Source organism: Epargyreus clarus, unplaced genomic scaffold, assembly GCF_041222505.1.
Source record: "Epargyreus clarus isolate Ecla_fem2 unplaced genomic scaffold, WU_Ecla_fem_2.2 ptg000013l, whole genome shotgun sequence".
NCBI classification, from domain to species: domain Eukaryota; kingdom Metazoa; phylum Arthropoda; class Insecta; order Lepidoptera; family Hesperiidae; genus Epargyreus; species Epargyreus clarus.
The window spans coordinates 4965697-4992272 of NW_027332221.1; the positions used below are offsets into that span (position 1 = coordinate 4965697).

The following is a 26576-nucleotide window of genomic DNA, read 5'->3' on the forward strand; positions in this document are numbered from 1 at the left end:
ACAGCCTAAACCAAGGACCTTACAGTTCTGAAATTTTGCACACAGGTTCTCTATATAGCTTGAATAAGTACTAAGAAAGGCCTTTTGGAAATTCTACACTTAAGAGGGTAAAATAGGGGAAAACAGTTTTTTTGAAATCCTTTAATTTTGTAGCAACCACTATAAAATTTTGTATTTGGCTTTCTGGATAGAAACAAGGACGCACATATTTATCCCCCTCCGAAAAATCAACCCCGTAGAGGGTAAAATAAGGGTTAAAAGTTCATTTGAACAATCGTCAATTTTGAAGCAAACACTATAACATTTTGTATCAGGCTTGTTGGATAAAAATAATGAAATGCTACCTCTAACGAGGTAAAATAATGACCGAAACTTTGGTTTACTGAAGTTATATATTTTATAGACCGTAAATGGTGATTTTTTTCGCGAAATAGTTACACATTTTAAAAAAGTTAACCAAACCTATCGAGTAGGGTGTTAAGAGGAGATTACACATAAATTATATAATATATCTCATATATAAAATTTTAGTGTTAGTTACCGTACTCCTCCGAAACGGCTTCACCGATTTTCACCAAATTTTATATACATATTCAGTGGGTCTGAGAATCGGCCACTATCTATTTTTTTTACACCTAAGTGATAAGGGTTGTTCATCCTTAACATTTATTTGTTTATATGGCAACACAACGTTTGCCGGGTCAGCTAGTACATATACTCGTATATACACATCGAGATGACTGTCTGACTAAATGAGAGAGTTGCTGTGCCAGAGATCAACGCAAAGGGAAACCGCTGAACTTAAGCGTGCTGGAATTTTACACATAGGTTCTTTATATAGCGTAAATGAACACTACGAGGATAAAATAGGATAATATTGTTTCAACATCTTTTGTTTTTGAAGCAGACACCTACTATGAAACTTTGTATTTGGCTTTCTGGATAAAAATATTGAAATGCCTATTTCACTGCTGTTGGAAATTCTACTTCGGCCTTTTTGGTGCAGTCGGGTTTTTGATTTTTTAAATTAATTACTTCTTTTTATTGCTATTATTGGAGACTCAATTAAGAAAAGTACCTAGTTGTGCATACCGGCAATTCTTAATACTGGATCGAATTGTCCTAAGCCTTACATAACTTAACTAATAATTCAGTGGAATGTTAATACTCTCTGAAAACGATATACTTATTTTTTTGTGAACAAACGTTGTTCTTCTCACATTAACAATAACATTGTAAACGGAGGCGTTTACTTTAAAATAAATGCATTTTCTGTGAAGTGTGAAATATAATAAATTTTGCAAGGCTGTTTTTGTGGTAAATCTGATCATTTGGTTATAGTCTGTTGTGTAAAAATACACGTACTTATGAAAAACATTACAAGGATTTTTTTTTTTGATCTTAAATGACATAGACATGGGAACTTAATGTTTGGTAATATGGGCTAATGTGCGCCAGAAATTGCATACAGATTAGATATGAAATTCATTTTTGATAACTTCTCTTGTTAAATTAACTTGGTTCGCGTATGTGCATTTGTTATTATTGTATGGAAGAGACTATACGGTAGCAACAAACGCAGTTACAGAGTACAGTACAGTTAATAAAACGTACTCATTTGGTAGGATGCAAAATGTTTTGTCCCTGTAGTTCCGGGACTAGAATAGGGCTACGGTATCCCCTGCCTGTCGTAAGAGGCGACTAAAAGGGGGCTTCCGGGGTTGCGGGCGGCAAGAGTGGGAGCTCGAACCGTCCAGTATGCTACCCCGGGAAGGACGGCGGTATGTGTGGTCGCATACCGTCGTAATCACCAGATGTTGCGGGAGGAGCGAACGCTCCCCTAGGGCAGAGCCCGATTTAAATTCAAATTCAAATTCAAATTTTTATTGCTCATGCATACAGTACATAATTATGGTGTTACAAGTAGGGTATTCGAACATGCATGTACCCTGCTAGGGCATTGCAATGAAATACATTCACATTAGCTCATATTTATCTTAACTTAGAATCGTCATTGTTTATATAAAATGGAAAATACATTATTATTACATTTTAATAAGTTCATATCAATAAAATGTCAATATTTATACAAAGTCAAATTAATCAATTATATAAAATTTATATTAATGTATGTAAATTGTATTTAATTAAGTACAGGAATGTCAACATTATCATTATTTAGGTTAAAGGTGAGATTTTTATTGATGTAGATTGTAGGTATAGTCATTCAAAAAATTCTTGTAGTGAATAGTAGCATTTACTTATTAATAGTTTCCTCAGTTTGTTTTTAAATGTAATCGAGTCTTCATCTTGGATTTCTTTCGGAATTTTATTATATATTTTGACGCACATAGAATAGGGTCCGGAGCCATACATTGCTAGTCTAGATTGTGGTATTGCGAGTTTGTTCGGATTCGGGCATCGCGCTTGGAGGACTCCGGTTGTGTTCCGTTGGAGATCCCGGAGTTCTCCAACAAGCGCCGAGGACGGCCACCGGGGGGGGTTTTAGTGCGGTAAAAATCCCACATAACCCGACGTCGCTCCCACGTCGTCGGGTACCTTTTGAAGGTTTCCCCCTCGAAAAGAAAAAAAAAAAAAAAAAAAAAGGATGCAATATGTTTATTATGTATAATTGTACAGAAATATAAAATATCCACGTCGTAGATATTTAAATGACTGCAAATAAGCCAGGATCACAACCGTATCGAGTGGCCGATTATACCCACAAGAGAAATTGTAAATGTATTAAAAAAAGGTTTACGTTTATTTGAATATAGTTTGAGTCTTCCACTAATCGTAGCCGAACTCACGCAGTACTATGTAATAAGTAAGCAGGGGTGTAGTGGATGGCCCAGTAATAATTGTTGATCGACACATCAAGTGTGTAACAATTCGAATGCACTGAGGCTGTCCATAATCTCTCCACTAGTGGCTCCCCGTAGCTGCAGTGTACGCAACGGCCACACCCTGGTAACCACTTCGATCAGTGGGCTAAACCTAGTGGAGGGGGCTGTGAGAATCAAGTCACCACAGCTCAACTCAGTAGATCTACTGAGATGTACACGAAGTCTCCATCGGCAAGGAAGGCGAGCACAGTCGATAGGCAATGCTAACGGTGACCGCGGCGATGGAGCAAGGTGACGTGATGTGCCTTTAAGGGCGCCGTTCAAGGTCTTTAAATGACTGGCGGCCAATTCACTGCATCCTTGCTACCACCGATCGTGCCGGGAAACTGGCCGATTGGACAAAGGTAGCATGGGACAAGAGAGTGAGTTTGCACCTGCGCAACTGCTTACTCACTATAACTAGCAAAAAGCGCAGCTTTATAAGGGCTCGCGTATCGTGAATGGTATATTCAGTTTAAGATCCTATATCAAAGATGATGTGGTCACTTATTAATTAACAATAAATTATTAAATCTATCTTTCGTCAGAAGACCTATGAAGAGCAAAGCTACCTTTGATCCAGAACCAGAACCACTTTAAATGCTTGTGGTGGATAACTTATATTAGATCCATTTTTTGGGATTGTAATTTTTTTTTTTTGCGATTTATCCTTGGTATCTTTTTATTTACTCTTGAATTTAAACTCCGCCATACTTATAAAATTATTGCGTCTGATTTGCAAAAAAATATTTTTTAAGTATATATAGGTATAAGCTATTGTGGATGTCTGAAACGCAGTACATTATAATCTAATCTGGGGTCTGTTACCAATCAACAAGATGGTGAATGACCTTTATGACCTTTTGGTGTCTACGGATTCCTCTCGTTCAGACCATTCCAACGATACCTCATTTGTTTCTTTCCGAATAATAGTTTGTTAAATAATTCAATTCCTAGTTTTCGCATTTTTCACTTTCAGTTTTTCACCTATTTCTTCATGTCGATTTGGGTCATTTATCAGTGAATGTTGAATTCACCACGACTTCTTTAATTTACTAAAGCCCCGAGGGATACATTCCGTAAAGCTGTTCTATTAAATAACATTTTTATCAATTGTTAAATTAACTATTAAATTTATGAATTAAATTAATGAATTATGTGTGTGGCCTGCTCAATTAGTTTTGTATTTTCTTTTATATTTCTACCTAACATAACCAATTCTATACAAAACAGGAACGAATTTCCGTAAAACACAATGTGATAGTCGCTAAATTGTAAATTTGTCACTGGGCTTTTTGTCACAAACAAAGTATTTTTTGACAATGGAAATGAAATTTGCGGATGGATTCTAAACGGGTAGTATTTAAGCGAGTGACTGCAAATAAAAGTTTTGAATGACAAAAATAATGAATTTTGGTTATAGTATTACTAAGGGAGCAACTGGCTGCGAGTGACGAGAAATCAACAGAACAGCAACTTACAAACATTAATTTGAGCGACCTAATATTTTTCTAAGTGTAAACATTACGTCCTGCGTTTTATTCAATATTTAGCAAATGTTTTTTTTAATACTGAGCAGCATTTTATTTTAAATGAAGTGTTTCGAATACAAAAATCACTTTGAAAAATACTATAATAAGTAGAATATTGTGTGCTCATGTCATTGATCATGAATAAAGGTAAGGTCTGAATTCATACAGATTGGGCCCACCCGCTCGCTGGGCGCTGTCGCGCCCTGCTCGCTTCGTTTTATATTGTCTTATATGTTCCAACCTAACCTAACGAATTCAATTACAAAAACTACTTAATACTAACTTACTACAAAAACTACCTAATCTATCTTAATACTAAAGTTGCCTCTCTATATTTCCAGTCGCTCACTTAGTAATGTAGTCGCACAAGTTATTAAAACAGTATGTCATTATCAGTCGCTAAGTTTTTTTTATTTGATTGTTTTATAATTTCCCACTGTAAACAAAAACTTAGATTAATCGGATATGTGGAGTTTTTGAAACTGCACTGCGTCAAAACATTTATAATATCCAACGAATATTATAAAGGCGAAAGTTTGTGAGTATGGATGGATGTTTGTGCCTTATATTAATCTGATTTGAATGAAACTTTACAGTATTACAGTCTATAAGTACACCAGTATAACCTGGAGAATACAATTCATAAAGATATGGCTATACTATACTTAGTTGTCAGAGCTATATTTATGTACCTACCATACGATGATACGTAAATTTTATATGAATGGATTAATAGTAATTAATTAGATACATTTTCGGTACGCATATTGTAAATACATTAACTTTTTCTTTGACACTAAATAAATCGGACGGATAGTTTAAATTAAGGTGGTAGAACCCTATGTGGTTCGACTCCGGCGGCACCACCGCCACACCTGGTTCTGCCTCATAACAGCAGCGCTGTGTTCTGGTTCGAAAAGTGTGGTAAGGGATACATGGTTTTTCGAGGCGTTCCAGCTTAGTCCAGTTTAGTCCAGGGGTAACGGCGCATCTGTGGCCGACCTCAAGTAGGAATATGTAATCCTCTCTGGGTTTGATTGCAGATGTCCATGGACAGCTGCAGCCACTTACTACAGGTGGACTGCATGCTCGTCTGCTACTCATATATTATTAAAAAAAAACTTATATGAGACGTTCCAGTTTAGTCCTCAGGGGAGCGGCGCTTCTGTGGCCGACCTCTGTTAATTACAGATGTCCATGGGCGGCAGTAGCCACTTACCATCATATGGACTGTATGCTCGTCGGCTACTCCTATATTATAAAACCAAGAAAAACTTGAAACAAAACGCTTTTAAAATACACCGGTGAAACCTCGGTGAAACGCTGCCACGTTAGCATTTTCATATTTTTGATTGACATAATTATGTCATAATTCATATTCAACATGACGTTTTCTTTTTATTCTGCCATTATTTAAACAAAAATAATCCAAGTCATACAGCCATCAATGTTACACTAAATTTAAATTTGATAAAAAAGTGTTTTTTTTTTGTGTACAAAACCTTATTTCAATCGTGTTGGTCCAATCTAGACATGACCTTAAGTAACTATGTTAAGTTTCAAATTTATAAGCCCTGTAGTTTTTTCAAAAAAGGGATGGAAAGCTTGCAAGATTTTCGAATTATAGAGGACTCGCTTCGCTCGCCCTAATCAACTCTCGCGTAGAAGAACAAATTCAAATTCAAATCTCATTTATTCAAAATTGATTCATATAGAATACTTTTTGAAAGTCAACAAACTACCACCGCTTCGGAAGGTATTTCGCTATGGAGAAGAAGCGGCGCAAGAAACTCCATACGTGTGCATATTTGCATCTTTTAAAGAGTAAATAATATACAATTTTACATAGTGGTACATATAATTAATTTTTGATGTTGGAGCTGGAGTTGTCATACCATACGGATTTATCATTTAAGTACTGATTTACATTATAATAAGCTTTTTTACATAAAGTTAATTTTATAGTAGATTTAAACCTTTTCTCGGATAGATCGGTAATGTCTTTTGGTATTTTATTGTAGAAACGAATACAGTTCCCCATAAAAGAATTACTCACCTTGCTTAATCTAAATTGAGGTATGGCCAATTTATCTTTATTTCTAGTATTATGACTGTGCCTATTATAATTTTTGGTCCACAATGTCTAAACGTTCTTTAAATTTAATATTATTTCTCAGTAATATTAAGGTACCACCATGAATTGCAGACTTACGGTTGAATGAACTGGCTATAATATAATTTTTATAACGTATAAGCAATTCGTGATTTCTTAACCAATGTTCAGTTATACACATTATGTCATATTTATATTTTTCTAAAAATAATTCCAGTTCTAATTCTTTACTCGCAAGACCTTGTATATTCTGGTGAAAGATTTTTAATATTCCACTTTTTATTTTATTTTTGCCAGAAATACCTTGTTCAGTACATTTACTTAATATAGTTTTATGTGGTATTTCTGTTGTCAGTATATTTAATTTAAAAAATGATTGTTAGTAATACTACTAACATCAGTCTGTAAAGAGGACTGCGTTATAGTGTCTATAACTGAATCGTGTATATTAAATGCTACTAATGTAGCAAGTCGTTTTTTCAATTTTTTTGACAGGTACATAGTATCCTGAGTCAAGATAAAATTGTATATAAATTTATTTATGTCAAAATACATAATGTCATTATGACGACATGTCAAATTATAGATATGCATATTATTTTTATAAATTCTATTATTTTGCTCCTTTGTTAAGTTAGAGCAATATGGGAGGGCACATAAAATAAATCTGCACTTGTAGTTACTACTTAATTTTAACAATATATTTATACACCTATTAATGTCCTTATAACTCACCTTAATATGATTTCCTAACATAATAACTATGGTAGTATGCTCATCATAGCAACCAGCAGCTATTTTGTCCATAATATAGTTAAAAGAAGCCTCCGGATAGCACATGTTAATAACCGTTTGCCTCAAACAATTATGTAATAAAGAACCAAATCCTACACCTATTCTATCTGAGAAAATTATTGTTTTTTTGGAAACACTCGGTGTAATTTCAGGTTGTGTGGAGTGTTTAACCATAGGACTTTTATATTGTGTGGGCTCGGTATTATCTGAATTGCAGTATTTGTATTGGAGGTCCTTCAATTTTGTCATTAATTTTTCTATACTTTTTTCAGACTCCAGGTACTTATCACTACATTTTGTAAGTTTATCCTGGAGATCTATAACATTTTGTTTCAATGATACTTCTTTTACTTTATTGGAATAACTTTTTTGAATATTTTTTAATAACTGAACTTTCTTGTGAGCTTTTCTTATGAAAACTTTTAACTTTAGATATTTTTTTACTTTTTTATTAGAATTAAACTTTATACAACGTGCAGATTCATTTACGGCCTGAAACTCCTGACATAAAGAAACTGAATGGCTGGTCTCATATACTTCTTTCTCTTGGTACAACTCAGCCAGTTGTTGATGTGCTTCAAGAAGTTGCTCGTCAAGAATTTTGTTGCGCTCGAGTGCCACTTCCAGTTTAACATGCAGGTCTTCGCATGCTTGCATTGCTTTCTTATAATTTTCAATTTCCTCAAGAGACTCATCACATGATTGACGCAGCAATGCCAATCTGTTGTTAAGAGCCGCATTCTTGGTTTTTAATTTTTTAATCTCAAGCTCTAATTCATTTCTTTCTTCTAATAAGCGGTCACTTAAGGCTTGAGTTTGTTTGAGCTCATCTTGGGTCTTCAGCAACTTCTTCTCCACAACTTCAACAGCAATTTTCCTGGTTGAGATCATGATGCTATTGTTGTACGACCGTCCACCTACAATACAGTATCAGAAGGTTAATATATTGTATAAGAAAGAAAGTTTATTCTAGTGAGTGTAACCTAACCTATATGCTACACAGTAATAGAATTAAGTAACAGCTTTAAAACTGTTTAAGATAATGAAACAACCTAAATAATTTACTCAACTAAATAAACGGTGCAGTGTTATAAGTGTTATATTTGACTGTGGCTAGTATTTGTCATCAAATTTTGCTTCCACTTATATAGTCAAGCAAAAAGAGGCAAATAACCTCGGCTAGGCTTTCGGATAATTGAGTAAAAGTCCTATGGCGATGGAGTGATGGCAGTGGGAGCTCGGAGCACGGTGTACCCGACTCTTAGTTATCACTCTGCACATAAGGCGGTCAGATGAGACTGGTCGCTCCTGGTTTCGACTGAGGCGAGAAAACGGGTTCGGCAGCACATCTGACGACTAAGCAGCCCTATTCAGGATCGCTCTGCTTACCCCTGCATTGGGGAAGGGCCTAGAAAAGGTGGCCAAAACATAGTTCGTCTCACCCCCACATCCCAATGGCAAACCGCGGTCATTGGGCACCGATCAAGCGCGGTCGAAATTGCTACAGGAAACATAAAATACAGCGTCAATTTAACTTCGCTACGTGGAACATTCGTACGCTCCTGGACAATCCCTCCAACTTATGCCCGGAGCGTAAGACTGCACTTATAGCTAGAGAATTATCAAGGTACAACATAGACATTGCTGCACTAAACGAGACCCATCTAGCCGAATCCGGCGAGCTCTGCGAGGGCGGCGGTGGTTATACCTACTACTGGATAGGGAAACCCTCGACTGTTCGTGCAAGCAGCGGAGTGGGTTTTGCTATTAAAATAAAATTTGCACAGTCCCTTCTTGAAACACCTAAAGGTATTAATGATAGGCTCATGACGCTGCGCCTTCACATCAGCGATAACAAGTACTTACATCTGATAAGTGTTTATGCGCCTACAATGACCTACAGTGATGAAGAAAAACTTCAATTCTACGATGATCTCCGCATAATTTTACGCGGTATCCCACCGAGTGATAAAGTCTTATTAATGGGTGATTTTAATGCCAGAGTCGGATCTGACTTGGCAGCAAGTCCTCGGCAGACACGGTGTAGGTAAATGTAACACTAATGGAAGTCTTCTCCTATCACTATGTGCAGAATTTAATCTCAGTGTAACAAATATGTTCTTTCGTATGCCAGATAAATTTAAAACATCGTGGATGCACCCGCGCTCTAAGCATTGGCACCTTATCGACTATGTAATTGTGCGGAGAGCCGACTTAAAGGACGTACTTGTTACAAGAGCAATGCGAGGGGCGGAAGGATGGACTGACCATCGCTTAATAAGATCGAAAGTACGTCTCTGCTACAAACCTCCTCATCGCGCGAGCCACAAGGTACCAATCAGGCTGGCATACGCTAAACTGACTAATGATGCTAAATTGCAGGAACAGTTTAACACGAGTTTCGAACCAATCTCATACGATCAATCGAGTACCGTAGATGACAACTGGCGTTTGCTGGCAAAATCACTGCGTGATGCAGCTCAAAGGGTTATTGGCAAACCGGGAAAGAAAAACCAGGACTGGTTTGACGATTCTGATGCGGTGATACTGAAACGCGTAAACGACTACAGACGTACTCTGCAAAGCTCGACAAGCGATGCACATCGTAGGAGCGCTCAGCGTGAACTAAAGGCAAGAGTGAGAGAACTCAAAGACCGCTGGTGGTTGGAAAAGGCTCAGGAACTACAACATCTTGCTGACACAAAACGAATCGGACTGTTTTTTGAAAGGCTTCGCACTATCTTTGGACCAAGGTACAAATTAACATCCCCCATATACTCCCGCGATAAAACTAAACGTCTTACTGAACATGGCGAGATACTAAGTCGGTGGGCTGAACATTTTTGTGATGTTTTGAACCCAGCTAGTCACAATGTGGATCTCGCTTATGTTAATTCCCTCCAAACTTTACCAATATCTTATGAGCTTGATGATCCTCTGTCTTTTGATGAATTTCTTCATGCCGTAAACCAGCTCAAGAATGGAAAGACTGCGGGATCAGATAATTTGCCAGGGGAAATATACAAATACGGCGGCCCTAAAGTGCATACAAGTCTTTTTCAGTTTATTTTGCATATCTGGGAATCTGGAGTGATACCTCAAGACTGGAAAGACGCCACTATCTTCAAAATCTTCAAGGGCAAGGGGAGTATATCGGACTGCGAAGCGTATAGAGGCATCGTCCTGTTGAATGCAGCTGGTAAAATTCTTACTCACATCCTAAATCGTAGATTGGGACGGCTAGCCGAACGCATACTACCAGAAAGCCAATGTGGGTTTCGGCCGAACAGAGGTATGGTTGATGCTATATTCTTCGTCAAACAAATGCAAGAAAAGCGCATTGAGCAATATCGCCCGCTGAATATGTGCTTTGTTGACCTACAAAAGGCATTTGACCGTGTGCCGAGAAATGCTCTTTGGATGCTTCTCTCAAAGGCTGGCTGTCCGGAGAAATTTGTTACGCTCGTGCGCCAATTTTACGACGGCATGATGGCAAGAGTGCAACATGAACATGACTTAACAGATCATTTCCCTGTTACTAGTCGCGTTAAACAAGGATGTGTGATAGCACCAACGCTTTTTGCTATTTATTTTGCTTTCGTACTAAGGGATGCCTTCGAAACCTGTAATGGTCAAATATGTCTGAACGTCAGAACCGATAAGAGTGTGTTCGATATTTCGCGCTTTAGAGCCAAGCGCCTGGTTAAAGAGCTGTCTGTTGTGGATGCTCTTTACGCCGATGACGTTTGTCTGGTGGCCAGTGACATCAGCAGCTTGCAGGCATTCTTGAATAGCTTGGATGAGTCGTGCCGTAGATTTGGCCTAGCCATTAGTGCATCGAAAACTCAAGTGTTGAAGCAACCTCCGCGATGAACGACGTCAGACCCAGTGCCGATAACTCTAGGCGAAACGATACTCAAGGAGGTGTCGTCATTTAGGTATCTTGGGTCTGTAATAAGGAGTGATAATCGCCTTGAGTCTGAAATATCTTCCAGAATAGCGAAAGCATCAGCGTCTTTTGGTATGCTTAGCAGGAGAGTCTGGGAAGCTCATGATCTTCGGTTACATACAAAAATCGCCGTGTATAAAGCAATTGTTCTGCCTATTTTGCTGTATGCCACTGAGACTTGGTGTCTCTATAAGGGAGATATACACAAATTGGACACATTCCACATGAGGTGTTTGAGGTCAATTTTGCGTGTCAAGTGGCAGGATCGAATACCAAACACGGAAGTTTTGCGGAGAACGAAGCTGAGCGGGATGGAGGCTATGCTGATGAACCGTCAGCTGCGCTGGTGCGGACACCTTGTACGTATGAACGATTCCAGACTTCCGAAAGCTGTTTTCTATTCGGAACTCAAGGAAGGAAATCGCAAATCTGGAGGCCAATTCCTGCGCTACAGGGATGTCCTTAAGCGCCACCTAAATGCTTGCAATCTACGCAGTGACCACTGGGAAGATCTAGTACGGCAGAGACAGCAGTGGCGCAACGCTGTAAATAAAGCCATAGGAAGCTTTGAGGAGCGTCGACTTAAAGATCTTGATGACAAACGCCTTGCGAAAAAGAATCAGCCTAGACCTTCCTACACTTATACCTATAATTCTTCTGGCCAGTTGTACTGTGCGCTCTGCAACCGGACGTTTTAGACCAAATTTGGCTTCGCCAGTCACTTTCGCTCGCATGCCCGTTCTCAAGCCATCTAGCCAGGTTCGCCGTTGACGGACACGTCAAGGAGGATCATATATACTACTGCACTAAACGGTTCAGGGTTTTCTCACTCCTATCATATCTCGATATATTTCTACTTAAAGAAATAATAGTTTAGTATATAAATGTACATTAGTAATATAATGATCTATAAGAAAACTGAGACTTATGAAACTTATCTGCAGCGGTTTTTGGAACATTGTATTCTGAAAATCTCCCATTTTACTTCTGACTGACTCACTGATACATAATATTACATGTCGATTTTAAATTTCTGCACTCCTTCTACACATACAAACTAAGTATGCAACGTTTCGCTTTGTGTTAATAATTCTTTATAACTCTTGATTTGAAACCTCAACATTACACGCCCTTTGGTTTTAAAATTGGGCGCTATCAAATGCTGGTAAATGAGGTTTTGTACCTTAAACGTGGTTGGTCATTCAGAATTTGTTGAGACACTTAGACTATCGATATTTCAAGAATTAAGTTTCGTATTGGGTAAACTTAGACTTCATAGTCACATAATTTATATAGATGTTTTAAGTATTGCAAAGAAAATTAGACATGTTTAATATTTGTTTACGTCTAAATATTTTATAAAAAAAAGGGAATAAAGTGCACTTTAGGTGAGCCACTTACGAAATAATAAAAGGATCCACTTGGTACGGATTCAGAATACAATTTGAATTATACAATGCCCTCTGCTATGATCGAGGAGCACGTTGGTAAACTTATATAAGTTTTGAAAAAAAAATGATGTATGCTTTTAACATTAAATTGTTGATAACTTTGATTTGATCGATTGACGATCGATTAGAAGGATACAGACTAAATGTTAATTCAATATGTTGACTAGAAACATATTGTCAATTCATTTCCATTTCCAATTACAAATACGTACAAACAGACAGACTAAAATTCTAAAATCATTGAAATTGCTTTTTATTTCTCTTTCTTCTATTTTGTTTTTTTAAATACAGTCGATGTATTGACACGCGAAGCTTTCATTCTTATTATATGTGAATCATAGCCAAATGAATAATAATGCTGTTTAATATGCCGAATAAAAGCATAGTTAAATTTCGATGGGTTTTTATTATACAGTAATATATAATTGTCATTAACAACTATATCAAAAGTCAGGTAAAGCCGAGGTGTTTAAAATATAATTAATGAATATGAATTTTTCGGTAATAAAGTTTATCGTAAGACAGGTTTTCACAGACACAGCCTGGTGCAGAATCATAAACAACTTAAAAAAAAAAACCTTTTCATAATTAAGCAGTATAATTAAGCAGCACAAAAATTCAACGTAGCAAGAGCTTCGATGTACAAGAAAATAACAGCTTCAGAATGCTTTGAGGTGATCTGTAGTAATTATTGTAACTGTAACATATGACGATAAATATGTAGAAAAGTTCTACTGTGTGTACTCAATAATAGAACCATATAAACCAAATAAAAGACTAATATTAGCACATCATGTATTTTTAATTATACAGTCCTGTAAGTTAATTAGTGCACATACACAAGAAATAGTAAATAACACAGTCACGAAATATTTTAATTGTGTCCTATCATTGATGTATAACCTAAAGATTAGTTACTAGCGGGAAAAACTTGAAATATCCTACATACGTCAAGTGATATAAATCGACTCCAGCGAACTTTAGTCGCTCTTGAGCGGCGTAGTAATTCATTCGTATGTCACTGTACACGTTTAACGTCATTATTTGTCTTTTAAGTCTCAAAATGCCTTCTTGTCCAATGCGTAAATACACAAGTTATGCGCAAAAACAATAATAATAATAATAAGCCCCACAAAATCTAACTTCACGTCCGGCATGACCATCGATGCCACGTGAGGGGCAGACGATGGCAACAGACAATTAGTCTTAATACTTACCAGCGACTAACGAAGCTCTAGTTTCCCGTTTTCCTTCACCTCCTAGGGGGTCATAATATATTATATAGACCAAGGGATATTAGTCAGGTACATAATCTTACCTACCCAAGCCAAGGTGGAACTGCATACGCCGAGGGCTGCATGGCTGAGGGGAACTTAGTAGTTAGTATGCGAACTCTGGGCACCGGGGGAAACCCAGTTTTATTTACCCTTATCACGGTGAACGCAGGGCTCTGCCGTGGTCGACGCTTATAGTCCCTAGCTTCTCGTGGGAATAAAATGAGAAGATCAACTAGGATAAAAAATAAAAATAAAAATAAAAATTCTGCCCAGTATGGGACTGTTGCAGAACTATCATCTCATTCTTCATCACCAATGTCATCCACACATAGCTTATTTCAGTCAACTAATTCAACTCCTCTTTCATTTAATTCAGTAAGCCGTTCAACTACAGTTTCGCCAATTTTAACAAATATTGAGCACACCCAAGAAACTACACTCCCAGCCTTTGCTGTTGCGCGGGGGGCAAATGCCTTTTTACCCGCGTCTACTAAGGCTGGAAAAACAAGAGTACGCATGAAATGGAGTCAAGACGTTAATATTTTCATTATGCGTACTTACTATCATATCACGAAATTAGAGACAGACGTGACAACATATAGGAAAACTTTGCATGAACTTTTTTCAATTCAATATCCAGATGTCAAAGTTTCGGAGCAAAGAGTTTCAGATCAAAGAAGAATGATTATTAAAAATAAATATTTAATACAAGAAATTTTAAATAAATTAAAGGAAAAAAAAGGGAAGAAGTTTTAAAACAGTTACAAGAAGCCGAAAATATTAACCTAAATAATTCTGACAATTCTCAAATTCATATAGACGCTGATCGAAACACATTAGAATCTCAGACACAATCACAAAATAATTTATCTCAATCACATATTTTATCACAATCCTATCCTCAATCATTCTTACCAACCTCACATACATTTACACAAACTGAATTTATTACATTACTTTTAGAAAATGAAACAGAGATAATTCTAGATCTCGTTCCATTGAATGAGGACAGTTTTCAAGATATGTACGATAAACTGTTATCAGCATTAACACTCAGGGATGGATCCAACAGCTAGACCAAAGCTGCCTAGAATAAAACACACAAAACATCTTGATGAACTAGTTCATCTGTTTAATCAAAATATCCTACACCGATTCATAACAAAAGAAACACAACTCAACGACATTCATACTCTCATTTACTGCACAGCTTTAGTAATAGCGGAAGAACTTAATTACAAAATCATACCCAACACAACACATATAAAATCAAAAGACTACACCAAACCATCGTGGCAAGTCCGACTTGAAAGAGATATAGAAATGTTAAGAGCAGATATTGGTAGACTCACTCAATACATAAACAATAATAGATCTGATAGATTAGTTAAAAAAGTACAAAATATATTTAATAGGATTGCTATACACACTAAACACAAAAGTAATAATAAAAAACCTGAAGAATTTCTGGACACATTAAAACAAAAATTGGCACTAAAAACACACAGACTTAAAAGATACAAAAAAACACAACAACGTAAAAAAGATAATACACAATTCGCTAGAAATGAATTCTGTCGATCCCGGGGGATTTCCAATTATGTAGTCGCGCTGTTATGTTACTTATGTCACCCATGAAACTGCATTTCATCTATTACCTCCCATTTGCCTTGTTCTTCTGCTATCCAATCTGCTTTATCGTTATGCGTAATGTTTTCCTCCCATATATTAGACCAGTAGGTTTCAAGTTCTTCTTTTGTGGGTATTTCTGTGTGATTATCACCCTTGGTCGTAACACTCGTAACTCCTATTTTTGATTTATAAAGGTTTCTATTAAACAGTTTTTCATTACCTACAATTAACAACTTTGGATTAATCACACATTCCTCCAGTCAAGCACTCAATCCTCAACACACGCAGACGCTCAATCAATCACACACACAACACACTTACACACAACACTTACACACACACTCGCTACCCATAAACACATCAACACAAACATCTCAGGCTCCTGGAAATAGCGAACACAGTCAAACATTAGAATCACAAAGAACAATGAAACCGTTAGATCCAATAGACTATGATACAATAGAAAATACATTTGCTGAAATGCTCATAAAATATACAGGCACAGACCCCACTCTTAGGCCCCCAATACTTAAACTTCAAACAACACGTTATACTATTAGAACTATTCATACCGTTAATGAAATAGTAGTCAAACACTTAAACACTAAACACTCAGTAACTCTTGAAGAAATTCATACATTTATTTATTGCGCAGCACAAACTGTTGCGACATTACAAACTAAACATAATTTATTTACATACATATTATTTATTATTATATTGTTTTATTTATTTATATACATAATTTATTTTATTTATATATAATTAACACCTGCCGCCATTCTCTCCTTCCACCCAGGGTTGACTGGCAGAGAATGCCATCAGGCATTAAGTTTGCTCTATAGTATCTTTTTATTTTTATAGAGGTGCAATAAATATAAAAATAAATAAATAAATAAACATCAAAAAATCCGTAAGCAATAATAATAAATATAATCCCAATATTATAATCATACAAAAGAAACCGCAGTGGGAAGAAAGGATAGAGAAGAAGATTATAACGTTAAGGAAGGAAATAGGTCAACTTACTCAATATCTAAACGGAAATCTAAAACAAAAGAAACAAAACAAATTAAATCCAAATAATAAAAGCAGAAATGAAATTATAGACCAACTAGATAATAATAAACAGAAATTATAGGCATACTCCAAACGACTACGTAGATATAAAATAAGCAACCAAAGAAAATCACACAATAAATTGTTTACCACTAATCAAAAACTGTTCTATCAAAAATTAGATACAGAACATATACAAATTACACAAAACCCTAATAAGGATGACATACACAATTATTGGAAAAATATATGGTCAAAACCAGTTTTACACAACACACACCCTTCATGAACCGAAATAGAAGATCAGGAAATAGACAACATAGAAGCGATGCCCGGAATAATAATAGATAAAGATGTTGTAGCCCAAGCAATAAAGAAAACTTTAAATTGGAAAGCTCCTGGACCTGATAAAATTCATAACTACTGGATCAAATACCTACCAGCGACACATAAATATATAGCAAACACTTTTAACTACCTCATGAATAACCCACAAGATACGCCTTCTTTCAAGGCATAACCTACCTAAAACCCAAAGACAACGACACGACTAATCCATCTAAATACCGACCAATCACATGTCTTCCAACTATCTACAAACTACTAACATCCATCATCTCATCCAAACTTAACACATCACACAAAATCACATCATACCCGAAGAACAAAAAGGCTGCAGTAAAGGATCAAGAGGGTGTAAGGAACAACTGATAATAGACACAGAAATACATAACCAAGTGAAACAGAAACACAGAAACACAGAAACCTATATTATGCTTACATAGATTACCAAAAACCATTCGATAGCATTCCTCACTCGTGGTTAATACAAGTCCTCAAAATATATAAGGTTGACATTAAATTAATAGATTTTTTACAACATACGATGAATCATTGGATCACTAAATTAAATTGGCACTCAAATAACACTTCAATTTGCACGCAACCACTAAAAATATTACGAGGTGACTCCCTCAGTCCTCTGTGGTTCTGCCTAGCTATTAATCCCCTATCCAGAATACTTAACAAAACGGGTTACGGTTACGTTATTGATAGGGAATCTAACATAAAACTCACACACCTACTTTACATGGATGACATCAAACTATACGCAAGTAACAGACAACAAATAGATCACTTACTCAAACTAACAGAACAATTCAGTACAGATATAAAAATGTCATTCTAACTAACAAGTGTAAAATTAATAGTATCATTAAAGGCCAACAGAAAGAAACAGATCCGTTCGAACTTGAAACACAGGGGGGAAGAATAGACAACATGGAATCAAAAGAGACATATAAATACCTTGGTTATCAACAGTGCATTTCCATAAATCACACACATATAAAAAATACACTTAAAACTAAATATAAACATAGACTACACAAAATACTCAATACACAATTATCAACAAGAAATAAATTAAAAGCAGTTAACACATACGCAATACCTATATTAACATAATCATTCGGCATCATTAAATGGTCAGAGACTGAAATAGAAGCTCTTAACACAATAACCAGAAAAGCAAGCAATACACATAACATACATCACATTCACTCTGCAATACAAAGATTCATACTCAAGAGAAAATTCGGTGGCCGCGGATTCATAGATATCAAAAATTTGCATTACACTCAAATATACAACCAACGTACATATTTTCTTACAAAAGCCAAGGAAAGCGATTTACATAAAGCAATAGTCCACCTTGCCATATCTGGAACACCTCTACAATTAAACAATAGAGTATATGACCCAAAACTTCAAATTCTCACAGATGAACAAAAACTAGAAAACTGGAAAAAGAAAGCGCTCCATGGCAAATATCCCCATCAGTTAGAACAGGATCATACAGACTATAATGCATCCTGTACATGGCTCACTAAAGGCAATATATTTGGCGAAAAGAAGGTTTCCTCGTAGCAATACAGGACCAAATTATGTATAATATTATTTCTCCTTTTATTTATGTTTGTTTTAATCAATGTTAAAATTTTACATTAGTTTACTTTTGTTTTATTATTATTATTTTTAATTTTTTTAGTTATTTTTTTTCTTTTCTCTGCTCTGTGTAGTTTCATATTGTTATTAATTTTCGTTAAAGTCGTTTCATGTCAGAATTTCTGTTCTTCTCAAAATAGATGTCGATGTAATTTATTTTTATTTGTTTTTTTTTTTGTCTATGTTTGTTTTAAAACACATAAATAAAAATTTATGTGTTTTTTTACTCAGTGGTATAATGTTATTTTATTATTTTTTGTATTTTTTTTTTCTTTTCTTTTTTAATGTTCTCTGTTTTGCATAGTTAAGTGTTAAACTTATTTAAAATAATTTCTTGTTAGAAATATTCTTTTTCTGAAAGTAGATGTCACTGTGAGTTATTTCTTTCATCAACCCTAATGGGGAGTGCTAGGGGTCTATGCACATATTATATATATACTATATTTTGTTAGTTAGTGATAGTTTTTTCTCCTGCTCTTCGTCATCTTGTAGCTTTGTTAGTGCGGACAGTGACTCGTCTTCCGCTTGTCTAACTCTGCATGAACAGATTTCCGCTTCTTACTCCGGTTACTTAACCAATTTTAACGTTGCTCATATAAATGCACAAAGTATTCCTGCACATTATTCCGATCTTCTGGAATCCTTTGGTACCACACACTTGGACGCGTTACTAATTTCGGAATCCTTTCTCAAACCCTCTCTTCTTTCCTCCCAGTTCGCGTTACCAGGATATGTTCTTATACGTAATGATAGAACAGGTAAAGGCTGTGGAGGTGTATGCATTTACCTACGCGCAAACATACCGTTTAAGGTGGTGAGTGCTTCTCCTTCACAATACAGTGAATCAGCTGAATACCTGTTTCTTGAACTTACGCTTCATTCATCTAAAGTGTTACTTGGGGTATTATATTCTCCTAATCTTAATATTGATTACTTTAGCACTTTAGACGATATTTTAGCTGACATGTGCCCTATATTTGATCACATCATATTAATGGGGGATTTTAACACATGTTTATTAAAAAATGACCTTCGTGCGTTAAAATTGCAATCTCTTCTAGCTTCATATAATCTTCAGATTCTGCCACTTGGGCCAACTCACCATTTTCCAAATTGCACCCCGTCTCTCCTCGATCTCATGATTGTTTCTTCACCTGGTAACGTCGATACTCATAGGCAACTCACTTTTTCTTTTTCATATCACGATCTTGTGTATTTATCTTATCATATTCGTACTTCTAAGCGTAGATCGCAATATCTCACACTTCGTAGTTACAAGAGCATCGACTTGGAGGCATTGCGGCGTGATGCTGATACTATTGACTGGACACCACTCATAAATAGCGTCAGCATAGACGACAAAGTCCGGGAATTCAATCACCAGATTCTTAAACTGTACGAAAGCCATGCACCTCTTAAGCGCGTAAAAGTTAAGCATGCACCAGCTCCATGGCTTACTTCTGCTATCAAAGAATGTATGGCACTTAGAGATAAGGCCAAAAAGAAGTTTAAACGTTGTCCTTCCGAACAGAATCTGGCCATGTTTAAGCGCTTACGGAATCGCTGCAATCGTCTGTGTAGGGATGCAAAGAGACGCTATTTCCACGACTCTCTTGTCAACCGTAGCTCCGCTGAGGTTTGGAGGTTCCTTAAATCTGTAGGAATATGCAAGCCTGAGTCTTTTGTTGATAGTGGCTTGGATCTAAACCAATTAAATAAATATTTCTCTCTTTTGCCTTGTTGTTTGGATCCCGTCACTAAAAACAAGACATTACTTACACTTTCCAATATCCCAAAACCATCTTGTTCACCATTTAACCTTACGGTATCTACGGAAGAAGACATTAAAAAAGCAATTAAATCTATAACTTCGACCGCGGTAGGAAATGATAATTTGTGCTCAAAGATGATCTTATTAATTCTTGATAATATCCTTCCTATAATTTCCCATATTTTGAATTTTTCTTTATCCTCCTGTACTTTCCCTATTGTGTGGAAGCAGGCGAACATTACCTCTTTGCCGAAAATCCCGAACCCCGTTTCTTTTTCGGATTTTCGTCCTATCTCTATCCTGCCATTTCTTTCAAAAGTACTTGAGCACATTGTCCGCAAGCAACTTTCCACTTTCTTATTTAATAATTCTCTTCTCAGCCCGTACCAGTCTGGTTTCCGACCAGGTCATAGCACCGTAACTGCGCTGCTGAATGTCACTGATGATATTCGGTGGGCGATTGAGAAAAAGTCTCTTACCGTACTGGTTCTATTAGACTTCAGCAGTGCTTTTACTTCCGTAGACTTCGACATCCTTACTGGAGTTCTCAGTTCCATAAATGTCTCATCTTCTGCCGTTTCTTGGTTAAATTCCTATCTTCGAGGACGATCACAGCGGGTCCGCCAAGGGGAGTATTTCTCGGACTGGTGTGAGCTCACTGCTGGTGTTCCTCAGGGTGGCGTTCTCTCTCCATTACTTTTCTCTATTTTCATTAATTCCATTACAAAAATGATTTCCTCAAATTTCCATCTTTATGCAGATGATTTGCAGCTATACCGTCATTTCACTGTACTTAACGCCGTTAGTGAAATTAACATATTAAATAATGATCTCTCTCGGATAAGTGAATGGGCTAAAGCTTTTGGTATTTTGGTAAATCCCAAAAAATCGCAAGCAATTATTGTTGGTAGTAGGTACCATCGAAACTTACTGAATTTTAGTACTTTACCAATGTTACGGCTCCAGAGGTCAGAAAATTTAAAAGACTTGATTTTCGAGGATGAATTTAATTCTTAACGTGGATGGAACGAGACAACAAGGACAAGTAAAAATAACATGATTTAATTAAAGCTAACAGATTTTTGCAGGCGCCAATTAGTTTAGTGGTAGGAAAGATGCTGCTATTGATTAGTAGCAGGCGTAAACATGCCCCCAGGCGTTGAAAGCTCTGCATTCATCCATCTAGACGGAATCGCTACTTGGAAGCGGACAAATTCGACTGAATGATCTCTTGACGATCCCACTGGACGTCTTGATTTCTGCTACACGAGCGACGTTATCCGATCCGGGGAATAGTGCCACAATTCGACCCAGCTTCCACTTTAACGGTGGTAGATTTTCCTCTTTCAAAAGGACTAATGAGTTGATCTCCAGTGGTGAGGATGGTGTCTGCCACTTAGTACGTTATTGCAATTCGGATATATATTCTTTGCTCCACCTCGTCCAAAAATGCTGACGGAGTTGTTCAACTCGTTGAAATCTTGTCAAATGAGTGTCCTTGTAATGTTGAATATCCTGGGTCGGAATGGCGGTTAGTGGACGCCCAATTAAAAAATGACCTGGCGTCATTGGGATTTAAATCATCTGGATGCGAAGACAAAGGAGTGAGTGGTCGCGAGTTTAAAATAGCTTCAATTTGCGTCAAAGTTGTATACAATTCTTCATACGTTAAATTGCTATTTCCTAACACTCTTACCAAATGAAATTTAGTAGATTTTACAGCTGCCTCCCAAATTCCACCAAAATGCGGTGAATACGCGGGAATGAAGTGAATATTAATTCCCTCATTTACTAGGTCACCGGACAATGAGTTAGAGTTTTGCTTTAAGAAAGTCGCTAACTCATTGTATGCTCCAACAAATGAAGTTCCGTTATCAGAATATAATTATATGTCGTGGCTTTCCACGACGAGCAATAAATTTTCGTAATGTTTGGATGTAGCTATTACTTGTCAAGTCACCTACCAATTCCAAATGGATGGCTTTGGTAGTGAAACATATGAAAATCGCTATGTACACCTTCACGATACGACAACCACGTCCTTGACGACTTACAGACGCAATAGGACCGGCGTAGTCAACGCCGACGCATTCGAACGGATAACCGCCAGGAGTGAGGCGCTGCCGTGGTAAATTACCCATTATAGGAGGTTTAACCTTTCCTCTCATTCGTGCGCACCTAATGCAACGATGACAAGTAGCCTTTGCCAAATTACGGCTACCGATTGGCCAATAGACTTCTCTAATTGATGCTAACAGAAGTTTTGGTCCAGCATGTAAAAGCTTTATATGTTCATACTTAAATAACAACTGTGTAAATCTATGAGTGGACTGTAAAAATAAAGGATGTTTTTTGTCATATAAGAACTCTGAATTATTAATACGACCACCAACACGCATTAAATTATTTTCATCCAAAAAGACATTAAATTTTAATAAAGAACTCTTAGGAGGCAAAGGTTTCTTCTGCAATAATAGCTGATATTCTGAAAAGGATTCTCGCTGAACGGTGCAAATTATAATATTTAATGAATGATTTAATTCAGTTTCAGTAAGGAAATTGTTTGTAGGACGCTGTCCCTTACATGATGCGATAAATCGTAGCACATATGCAATTGCACGTTTCAGGCGAATAAAATTCGAAAACCGTTCAAATTTTATAAATTCTAAAGGGTGATCATTATTATTCATTTTTACTAAACACGATATTTCGGTACGTATTTCAGGCAGTGGTTCACAATCTAACAATGATTTCGTAGACGGCCAATTCTGACTAGGTTCCTTTAAAAAAGCAGGTCCTGACCACCACATCTCGAGAGATTGAATGGCATCAACACTAACTCCGCGTGACACATGATCTGCTGGATTTTGATCAGAAGGAACGTGACGCCATTCGCAATCGCCAGTTTTTTCGAGTATATCTCCAACACGGTTACGGACAAACGTATGTAACTTGGTAGGCAACATTTTTAACCAACCTAAGACAATGGTTGAATCAGTCCAGAATTTTCATATAGCTTCAGCATCATATAGCAAGCCTTTTCATATAGCTTAGCCGCAACTAGAGCACCACAAAGCTCAAGCCTGGGAATTGTTGTGGCTTTGATAGGTGCGACCCTACTTTTAGCTAGTAATAAACGTACTAATATTCTGTCTTTATGATCTATGCTGCGGACGTACAGACACGCACCGTAAGCCTTTTCCGAGCTGTCGGAAAATACGTGAAATTCTACTCGAATAAATGAATCGATTATTACGCAGCGTGGTATACGTAAATGGTTTAAAGCTTGTTTTATTACATTAAACCAGGTCTCTTGAATGTCCCGAGTCAAGGGTTCATCCCACGATATATTGTGCAACCATAACATTTGCAAAAATATTTTAAATTTAATAACGACCGGAGACACAAGGCCTAGTGGATCAAATATTTTGGAAATTAATGAAAGGATCTCACGTTTTGAATATCCCTTTCTTTTCAGTAGTTACACTTATCCCAATAGGAAAATATAAGTCATCGGGTTTAGATAACCATCCTAAACCTAAAGTTTTACTGGAATCGTTACCCCCAATATTTAAATTATGCGTGGACTCCGTAAACTCTGACACTAACTGAGGCTCGTTTGTCTTCCACTTTCTCAGTGGTAAGCGAGCAGAGGCAAGGGTAGCCGTTATCTTCTCACGAAGATCTCGAACTTCATTCAAATCATCCCCACCACTCAACAGATCATCAACATAAAAATCGTGAAGTATTACCTTTGAGATCTGAATGTCTTTACATTCGAGTCCAAGTTGCTTAAGGCACCTAGTGGCAAGGTACGGTGCATTCGCCGTTCCATACGTTACTGTATTAAGTTCAAATGCCCTAAGCGACTGAGTTGGCTTATCGCGCCACAGGATACGCTGTAAATACCTATCGTCAGGATGCACAAGTATCTGCCGGTACATTTTCTCAACGTCGGCTAAAATAACGTACTTGTGCTGTCTAAATCTTAACAGAATGGATAAAAGGTCGTCCTGTACAGTAGGACCTACCAATTGAATACTATTGAAAGTAGCTCCACTACTGGTGGGAGAACTAGCGTTGAATACAGCCCTTAATTTGGTCGTCGTGCTACTCTCCCGCTGGACGCCATGATGTGGGATATAATGTGCATTAATTTCCGATTTGAGCTCACACTCTGACATGTGACCCAACGACTGGTACTCCGACATAAACTCCTGGTACATTTCATAAAGTTTCGGTTGTTTTATAAGCCGGCGTTCCAACGATAAAAAACACTGTTTAGCTCGTTGCAACGAATCACCTAAAACGTTAGGGTTCTCCTTTAATGGGATTCTTACACAAAACCGGCCATCTGGCATACGAGTAGTATTATTAATGAAATGTTCTTCGCATAACTTCTGTTCCGGTGAATAACTAGAATGATTAAAACTGTTAACTTCCTCTAAATTCCAAAATTCTGCGAGTTGATTTTGTATAATTTGATTTGATAACTTGTCGATAGTCGAATTGTCAGTCACATAATTGCACTGAATGGGTTTAGGTGGATATACTTTAAAAGACTTATTATTAATCGGACCAGAAATTATCCATCCTAACCTAGTTTCGCAAAGCGTAGGTTTATTACTTCCTAAATTAATTCTTTGCGATCCAATTAAATCCCAAAAAAATTCCGCACCTAAAACTAAATCCACTGACTCGGGTCTATAAAAGTGAGGATCCGCCAAACAAATGTCAGTGGGTAAATAAAGATGCGAAATATTAACTGTACGACTCGGTACATTATCCGTTAAAGACGGCAAAACAAAACAATTTATATTACGCATAAAAATGTTATCAAGTGACTGCAAACGCAAACTACACATTTTATCAATATACGTAGTCACATTGTTTATGCCCTGAACAGATTGATTTATCTGATTATAAGGCAAATTTAACTGTCGGAACATTTTATCCGACAATAAGCTCGACGTGCTACCGGAATCCAAAACGGCGCGCCCGATATGAACGCGATTGTTGGAATCATATAACTGAACCAGCGCAGTCGCTAGAATAACGTCGCCGCGGTTAGTTACTTCATGACTCGCGGACGACACGCTCGCTGATAATGTTATTTGAACCGGTGGAGGGAGTCACGCCGATGACGTCATCGGTGCGCTCACTATGCACAAGTGGCTTCTTATCATTAACTGTAACGTGAACTAACGCCGAATGCTTGCGCTTACAAATTTTGCAACCTTGTTTTTTACAACTGTTTGAAAAATGAGACTTCGAAAAACAGTTAAAACAAACCTTGAACGTAGGTAATAATTGCAGCCGAGCTTCATTACTTAACGCTAAAAACTGAGGACAGTTATTTAACCTATGCTCGCCGCTGCAATTTGGACAGGAGTCCTTCGAAATTAAATTGCTTAATTTATTTTGTGTTGTGACCATAGCCTTAATTTTAGAATGTCTATTGTTATTATGATTGTAATTGGTAGGTAATTGGTGCGTCTGTCGCGAAAATTCGATTGTCTAGTAGGTTGGTGCGTATACGCATAAACTCAATGAAATGTTGAAGCTGCACGCGCGTCTCAATATCCAAACGACCTTTGTACTCCTCCCACTCACGATAGGTTTTGCTATCTAACTTATGAGTAATTATGTGGAGGAGAAGAGTATCCCAGTGCTTAGTGGGCTCGCCCAACGAATCTAATGCACGAATATTTTTATTTAACTGATCCATTATGTTTTTAAGGTTACTGGCAGACTCCCGTGTACCCGGTTCAATATTAAATATCGCAGCTACATGGTGTTGAATTAACAACCGCTTATTATCGAAACGATCACATAGGAGTCTCCATGCGACATTATAATTGATGGACGAAAACTCAATGGATGAAATAACCACCGCAGCGGAACCCTCCAACGACGTAAATAATGGAATTTATTTACATCGTCAATGTCGTCATTGTCGTGTATGAGGCTAGTGAAAGTATCCCTAAATTCTAGCCAATTATTAAACGAACCAGTAAACTTTGGTATCTGTATGGTAGGCAACTTGACAGGATTTAGCTTCCCACTACGTGATCCGCAATCGCTAGGCAAGGGTACTTGGGTTCC

General features: G+C 37.0%; 2 protein-coding genes across 2 annotated transcripts; one reads left to right on the forward strand and one right to left on the reverse strand.

Moving 5' to 3' along the window:
• Nucleotides 1–11498: 11498 nt before the first annotated feature.
• LOC140746757 (uncharacterized) lies at nucleotides 11499–11972 on the forward strand. The gene has a single exon (XM_073078854.1). The coding sequence runs from the start codon at nucleotides 11499–11501 to the stop codon at nucleotides 11970–11972; it is 474 nt and encodes a 157-aa protein (XP_072934955.1).
• A 3102-nt stretch (nucleotides 11973–15074) lies between these two features.
• LOC140746758 (uncharacterized) lies at nucleotides 15075–24697 on the reverse strand. Its single transcript, XM_073078855.1, has 3 exons — nucleotides 24034–24697; nucleotides 15661–15854; nucleotides 15075–15089 (listed from the first exon to the last, which is right to left on the reverse strand). Exons 1-3 carry the CDS (start codon nucleotides 24695–24697, stop codon nucleotides 15075–15077), a joined length of 873 nt encoding a protein of 290 aa, XP_072934956.1.
• Nucleotides 24698–26576: the final 1879 nt, after the last annotated feature.